General features: G+C 38.2%; 1 protein-coding gene across 1 annotated transcript; it reads right to left on the bottom strand.

Moving 5' to 3' along the window:
* Positions 1-5,787: 5,787 nt before the first annotated feature.
* On the bottom strand, positions 5,788-6,744 carry LOC149174031 (uncharacterized). The gene has a single exon (XM_089420717.1). It carries the CDS (start codon positions 6,742-6,744, stop codon positions 5,788-5,790), a length of 957 nt encoding a protein of 318 aa, XP_089276843.1.
* Between the last annotated feature and the right edge of the window lie 1,810 nt (positions 6,745-8,554).

The following is an 8,554-nucleotide window of genomic DNA, read 5'->3' as shown; positions in this document are numbered from 1 at the left end:
TGTTGTTACATCTTAGACTTTTGTGATCCATATTGATAATAGTATTGTCTTTCGGATTAATTAAATTCTTGAGATTTGGTCGACGTTTAGAACCAACTAATGTGGTTCATCCTCAGGACAAAGGTTCGAACCACATTAGTTGGTTCAAAATGTCGACCAAATCTCAAGAATGTGATTAATCTGAAAGACAATACTATTATTGAGATTAAATATAAGCAGTGATTTCCTCCTCAAGGTAGTAAAAGTTGTTGATGATCTATGTGGTCCTCGTATGATAAGAGATTCAATATTAATTACAAAGGACATATTAAAGAATGAGTTGAATGATATTAAGGAGTCAATGGCACTAGAATTTGATAATATAATCGATTTTTCCGAAGAAGAAATTAAAAAATGGTTAGTTAATTTTGTCAATGTAAATGAAGATCAACCTGCCATAGTCGCACAATTGCAAGAATATGCCCAAGGAATCAAGGAGGAAATATTTAAGCAGCGTGTCAAGATGGGCATCACTATTTTTCCATTAAAATACTACATTGAATAATGATTAAGGAAGTCAATTCAATAAGTCGTTAATCCCAAGTAACCATCAACATAGTTACTATAATGATTGCATCTCTAGCGATAAAAGGCATCACCGATACTTCAACATCAATGGAATTCCATTAGTCTACATTTTGTGAGTACTTTGAAGTCTTAAAGCATTTCCCCTTTTTTCTTCCCAGTCATTGATCATTTAGCTTGCTTAATTGTATTTTTCATCATCTAAACTGATCCCTGACCACACCTCACCTCCTATTTTCTTCTAGGTATCTTATTTAGGCTTTGGTTCATGGGAGCCAAAGTCCAATCCTCCTTGGGAATATTTCATTTTAATCACGTTTAAGTATAGGATTTTATTGAGTGCCTTATTCACTAGACATTCTTTTTAAATCTTAAATATGTAATATTTTTTAATCTTGTAGAGAGCACTTTTTCACGAAAGCATTTTACCTGTGGTTTATAAACTTGATTTAAAGTTGTATGGATCTGGTGAGTGTTTTTTTCATGGTCTTATGATTTTACATGAATGAAATTATTCTATAGCTCTTTGATATCTAAACTTCATCATCTTATCACATGACTAAAAACTTATGATGTGATTAATCAGAAAGAATTTATTAAAATTACTATGGATCACAAAAATCTAAAATCAAACATGGTTCAATATTATTTTTTCACTAATGATGAAATGGATGGATATCATGCTTATTTTACAAACTTTTAGATTTATGGTTATTCCTTTCCATGTATTCTTGAAAAAACACATGGTCCGCTCACAGGTTCTACTTGAAGTTATTTGAGCGTTGATCCTACCACGTGATGTTGCATTTATTAAAAGTGATTATACTCTCAATTCTTCTCCCGCTACGTTTACACACAATCGCTGGTTTTCCGTAGGCTCAAACATTGTGTGAGGAACGCTTGCATGAAAAGATTTACGCGCTCCGAATATTTCTGCGTAAACATTGTGAAAGGAACGCTTGAAGGAAAAGAGAGGTAACCCGAATATTTATTTGTAACGCTACTACGAAAAGACGGATGGGTAATTAGGTGACCCGAATATTTCGGAAACTCCTATTTCCACCTCTATAGCAAAGTTAATGCATGCTGACATGCAAGAGGAATAGTGGGTGCCTTGCTGCTAACATGCCAAAGTCAACTTTGGCAGAAATATAAATGCAAGGCACCCACTATTCCCCTTGCATGTCAGGGTGCAATAACTTTGCTATAGAGGTGGAAATAGGAGTTTCCGAATATTTCTCCATAAACATTATGAAAAGATTTATTGACCCGAATATTTTCTCCGAAAGGACCGCATCTCTGAAAAGATTGATGGCTAAGGTGACCCCAATAATTCTCCTTAAACATATTGACGGGAACAACTAGGTGACCCGAATATTTTCTCCGAAAGGACCGTGTCTCTGAAAAGATTGATGGCTAAGGTGACCCCAATAATTCTCCTTAAACATATTGATGGGAACACCGGGATGAAAATATTTATGGACAACTAGGTGACCCTAAGATTTCTCTGAAAAGATTGTGGACAACTAGGCGACATGAATTTATCTCCTTAAAGGTTGCGAAAAGAGCGCGTCTATGAAAATATTTAATATTAATATAAATATAATTATATTAATATTTATATGATAGTTGTGTTTTTACTTTAAAAAAAATCCAAAAGAAAACTTGATCAGAAAAATTGTTTGCTAATGTGAAAGGAGAGGTGTATGGCCTTGTGGAGTAACTTTTTTCGACTATTCTAATTTTAAAGTTAACCTCTATATTAGTAATGATTGAACCATATATAAATTCGCTGAAATATTTATGGACAATTAGGCCACCCTAAGATTTGTCCTTATTTATTTATTTATTTATATTTATTTTTTTTTCTCAGAATGAAAAAAGCTATATTATATTCAAAGATAATTTACGATAATACATCAACATACATATATGATAATCATATATTGAACCCTGATATGTAGAGCTGACCAAAATTTTGAGAGATAGCATTGTCAAATCATTAAAATGGAATCAGATATGGCATGCAAGCCAAGGATAGGAAAATATCAACTGCAAATTACAGAAACTAGATATAGTAGAACTATGAAGATTTTAGAAAGAAAAAACTGAAATGTAATGCTGAATGAGTATACCTCAAAAGGATGGGCTGAAGAAGAAAATATATAATCTGGGTACATTGATGCATACATGTGATGGAGAAGGTTGATAGAGAGATTAGGTACTTGGCATTATGAAGTCCTGAATTTGGTGCCTGATATTACCCATTTTTATGCTCACTTGCCAGAATTCATTTGGGGAAGAAAGGTCTTTCTTTGAGAGGGCATTTGCAATATTGTTTTTATCCCTATCAATGTGGCTAATGGAATAGTCCATTCGTGATTTACAGACGGAGACTATTCTTCTCAGCCACCCTGATAGATTTATATTTTTTATGATGTGGACCGACTTTACATGATCTATAATAACCTTTGAGTCCCCGAAAATATGCAGCCCCTGAATGTTTAAAAAATCACAAAACTTTAATAACCTAGACAATGCCATTGCCTCCGCTTTGTTGTTCGTCCCTTTCCCACCATGCCAAAAAATATCTATATGCTGGTCCTCCTCTGGAATAATATATCCCCCACAACCACAATATCCATTCAGAGCCGCCCCATCGAAGTAGGCACGTGGAACAATTGTGGGATCAACAGATTTATTATTTTGAGGCTTAGAAACTCTGGGATGGATATTGGGGGAATAACAGATATAATACTGGGATAAAATTTGCTCAAAAACAAAGATATGATTACCTTTGCTGTTATTAAAGAGGACCCTATTCCGCCATTTCCATATCTCCCAAAAGGTAATAAGTGGAATTGACCTCTAGTCTACTTTTATCTTACTCCACTAATGAAATGCTTCTTTAATAGAGGAAAAGGAAATCCAATTTATGCCGAAATGATTAGCAATACTCCTCCAAATGCACAGGGAATGAGGACAGATTAAGAAAATGTGGAAGTTTCTTTCCTCATTCGATTTGCGTAATGGACAGATTGTAGGCCCACTCCAATTCCTTTTTTGGAGGTTATCCCATGTAAGGTTCTTATTGTGGAAAACCAGCCAAGTAAACAAAATAATCTTTGAGGAGCAGCTCGCCTTCCAGAAGGATATGGGAAAAATTTTATTGTGAAAATCAAAATTGACTAAGTGAAGTTGGAAATATATATCCTTGACTATAACCATGGACCTTCCCTTGACACCCTTCCAGATTAGCTTATCCTCTTCCTCATTTCTGTGAAAGCCCCTGTTCCTCATAGACCATAAAATCTGGTTCCATTGTAAAGCCAAGTCATCATTAAGATTTAGCAAAATCGGTGATTTCCATATAGGAATATGACCCATCCATCTCTGGATGACCTGGTCCCAAAAGAAAATCCCTTTTTGCTGGAGTGCTTGAATTAACTGTTGAGAAATAGTAGCTTCCTCTTCATCTCCCGCGATCGGGTCGAGACCTATAATAATATTTTTCCCAGATTGAGAGCTCCATGCTAGGTTTTTTAGAAAAAAATGCTCAATTTTCCGAAAACTTCTCCAAATAGCTGATCCATGTGGAGTTCCGATTGTTCCTTGTCTATACCAGAAGGTTATCTCCCTGCTTTCCATATATTTGGCCTTGATGGCTTTGCTCCATAGGCTATCCCCATAACTCCTATCCACAATGATTTGCAGAGAAGTGCATTACGGAATAAATGAAGGTTCATGATGCCCCAACCACCCAATTTTTTTGGCCAAGTCAAGTGAGAAAGCTTTGTAAGGTGAAATCTTCTATGCTCTTGATTTCCCCCCCAAATGAAATTAGCAATTATTTTGTTTAATTTGCTTATTATGATAGAAGGTATATAAAAGAGATGAGCCCAATAAACCATAAGTTGAACCAAAACTGTTTGCATTAAAATCGCTCGACCAGCCAATGATAGGCATTTAAATTCCCAGCCCGCAATTCTCTTGAAATACCTGTCAAGAATCCACAACCAATCGGAAGAAGTGTATCCCATAGGTTTTAATTGATAGCCTAGATATTTCAGGCCCATGCACAGGGGACTGGCTTTTATGTTGAAAAGGTTTGTCAGGAAAGCAACAATCTCCACATTTACATCCTCCAGGTGGAAAGATGATTTGTCAACATTTATACAGAGCCCAGTGGATTTCTGGAATTTTCCTAATATGACATGTAGACAAATCCACGAGTCACGACATAGTATTGCTGATAGAAGAATGTCATTAACGAACAAGTTATGAGAAAATGAAATACCCCTGCAGATCTTCAAAGGACGACATCGCTTTTCCTTTATAGCTTTTTGAATGTGTAGACTAAGGGTATCCATGACCAATATGAAAAGTAGTGGGGACAATGAGCATCCCTGTCGCAAACCTCTGGCGGTAGGGAAATAGGAGGATGGGATACCATTTACAAGGACAAAATAATTTACATCAACTACGCATGCCATTATCCAGCTTGTACAATTTTCGTTCAGACCAATTTTATAGAGAAGACATTTGAGGAAGCCCCAATCTATACAATTGTATGCTTTCTTTAGATCAATTTTTAATAAAGCAGCTTCAGATTTCCTAATGTGCATAGAGTGAAGGCATTCCTGCACAATGGCGACAACCTCAATAATATTCCTACCCTTTAGAAAGCCGTGCTACTCCAGGGTCAAATGGAAAGATAATGTATGTCTCATCCTGTTCGCAATAAGTTTGGAGATGATCTTGTAAAGAGTATTACAAAGTGAGATGGGCCAAAAGTCCATGAAGGTTAGGGATTTTTTCTTTTTCTTGGATTAAGGCAATATAGGTGGAAGATATTAAATGGTTAATAGAGCCCTTTGTCCTAGACTCCTCCACCATGTTCAGAAGATCATTTTTCAGCAGATCAAAAAAGTGAATGAAAAAATCTATAGTCCAACTGTCCAGAATGAGACTTTTGTCCTTTTGAAAGGATTTCATGATAGACAAAAGTTCATCCTCAAAGACCTTTGCAAAAAGAAGATCATTTTTCTCCTCATCGAACATAACAGGGTAGGGTTCAATACCCCATATAATGTCATTTATATCACTGCCCCCGTGACTACTGTAGGCATCCTGGAAGTATTTAACCACCTCCAAAGAGATATCTTCCTGAGTCACCACCAAGGACCCCATCTCATTTTTTATTTCCCATATAGAGTTAGATTCCTACCTACCATTTGCATACCAATGGAAAAATTTAGTATTTTGATCTCCTTCTTTAAGCCATGTGGCTCTGCTTTTTAGTCTCCAAGATGTCTCTTCAATAGCAAGAAGTCTTTGCTTTTCCTTTTCTAGATTTCTGATATGGGCTCTCGATTCCAGAGACACATTATTTGAAATAAGATCAACAGATAATCTTTCCAGATCTTCATTAATTCTCTTAAGAGCTTGTCTATTAGAGATAACCTTATCCCTTTGCCAATTTTTTACACATGTTCTAAGGTCAGATAAGCGATCCAAAAAAGATTTGAAATGCCCAGGGGAATCATCAGAGGAAAAAGTTTTCCATTGGTCCCGAATGAGATTATTGAACTGCTCATCTTCCAGCCAGACTATATTAAATTTGAAAGGATAACCTTTCCTAAGACCGATCAGATTCCATTGAATGGAGATAGGTCTGTGATCAGATATGAAACTCGAAATAATCTTGACAGTGGGGATCCCCAAGCGGTCGATCAATCTGTCATGAATGAGGAAACGATCAAGTCTCTTTGCTAAATATGCTTCATTTGATCTCCCGTTATCCCATGTAGGGCCCAATCTCATAGGATAAACATCAACAAAATTTCGCTGAAGGATAGCATCACGGATCATACTACCCACCTGGTCATTTTTCCTTCCCCTACCCCAAATCTCATCATTAGACAAAGTGCAATTGAGATCCCCTCCAATCAAAAGAGAGTCAATGTCCAGGAATTCAGAAGACAGAAAGCGTTCCCAGAAAGGGAAATGTTCTTTATATGGGGCATAGATATTTAAAATGTGAAACGGCCCAGTGGAACCTCTTATATAGGCTAGAAGTAGAATACCTGCGAAACATTTGAAAGCCATAGCTGAGATCCATGCCGAATCCCACAAAACCGCAAGCCCGCCCGAAAGACCAGAAGCATTCGTCGCTGCCATGTGCCAAGTGGGAAGCATGCATCTAAAGTATGCAATGGAGTCCTGACACCCGTGCATTGTCTCTTGAATGAGAATGATTTTAGAATTAGAGGATCTGAATAGTTCTTTTAGAGCTAAAAATTTAAGGTCTGCTCCAAGACCCCTAATGTTCATAGAAAGAATGTTGATCATTTAGATGATTCCCCAGGCTTGCTTGCTCTAAGCGGCCCATTTTCAGCCAGATCAATGATAGGAATGTCGACCAGAGAGAGATCCCGAAGGTTCAAATCCGACCGACCAATCCTCCCCCGGAAATGTCTGCTCCCCCTATTCTGTTTCCTTCTAACTGTAATATTTGCCGCAGAGGATGGGCTGATAGAAGGAGGAGGAGAATTCTGAGGTTTGAATATAGTTAGAGGGCGGAGGTTGAGGGATTCTCGTTTTAGCAGTAATTCAAGATCACAATCAAATGAGTTTACCGGGGAGGAATCAGGGGAGTTTAGAGGAGTATCAACAGTACAAGGAGCCTTCCCTTTTAAGTCCGCAATGGCTTTAGATGTGGAGGAAGGCAAGAGGGGAGGAGGGGAATTAATCCTCTGTGGCACAGGAGTGGGGTTGATTGGTGAATGAGGAGAAGATGAAATATAAGTAATGTGGGAGGCGGGAGGATGACCCGAAAAAGGATGGGTCATAGGGAGAGGGGAAGGAATGGCCAGGTCCGGGCAAGGTTCAGGGGGGATAGGATTAACAGAGAGAGACATCCATCTTTCAGAAGGGGAAATAGACAAAGCTTGCTGAGTCCTCAACTTGCCAGGAGAGCTACATGAGGGATGATTTTCCTTTTGCAGATAGAGATTCGGCCGAACATGCATAAATGAGTGAGACCTCTTCAAAGATAAATTGATTTTTTCTTCGAAGAGAAACCCCGTGAGGGTGAGAGATGAACTTTTCCTAGGTCAGCGGCCTTGCCCAAAACAATGCTCCTGCTAATATCAACACCCCCCAGCTCCTGATAAAAAAAATAAGATTTCTTATGGAAGTCCCACCCCTTTTGTCTTGAACCAGGTCGACGAGGACAGGCCAATTTCAAGTGTCCTGTTTTATGACAATAAGAGCATCTGAAGGGGACTCCCCAGAAGTCTAAACACTACTGAATACTAAACTTTCCCCATGTTAGATCAATATACTCCGGAAAACCACCTCTATATTCCTTTTCAATCAGAATCCAAGCAACCCTTTTATTTTTGGCCCCAAGACATTTGGGGTCGACATAGATAAATTTGCCAATAACATTGCCAATATAAGCAAAAGACTCCCTTGTCCACAGTTCAATAGAAAGGCCTGGGAGCTTCATCCAAATGTACTTGTTTTGAGGGGTACAACGGAGGGGATTGAAACAGATATACCACTTGTGCAGGGCAAGGAAGCTTTTATCACGGACCCAAGGAAGAGCGTAGATAACATCAAGATCATGGTCACTAACAAAGTGGAAGCTATACCAGTTATTCATAAGCTTGACAATGGTCGGAATATAACCCAAGAGAGAATTCCATTTAGAGCCGATCCAATGACGCATCTAGTCATCCTCCATTGAAGGAAAATACCATCGGCTGACTATTGCATGCTTCTGTAGGCTTACAATCCTATCCAAGAGGAAGGAACTATCTAAATTGATGGTAGAGGGGGGAGGGGAAGACTTCACCAGACGGTGATTTCTTATACGAGGGGGAAGAGTAGCTTCATCACCTTTTTGGTCTTGACCCAAAATCAATACCTAGGGCATAATCTTATTCGCCAAAGAATTTTGCCGAATTCCCCACCCTCTCCATTA

The sequence above is a fragment of the Pinus tabuliformis genome, chromosome 4_1 (assembly GCF_031772625.1).
Source record: "Pinus tabuliformis cultivar Carrire ecotype Pingquan chromosome 4_1, CPIR1, whole genome shotgun sequence".
NCBI classification, from domain to species: domain Eukaryota; kingdom Viridiplantae; phylum Streptophyta; class Pinopsida; order Pinales; family Pinaceae; genus Pinus; species Pinus tabuliformis.
The sequence above is the reverse complement of the archived record's forward strand: the minus strand, read 5'-3'. Positions and strand labels throughout refer to the sequence as shown.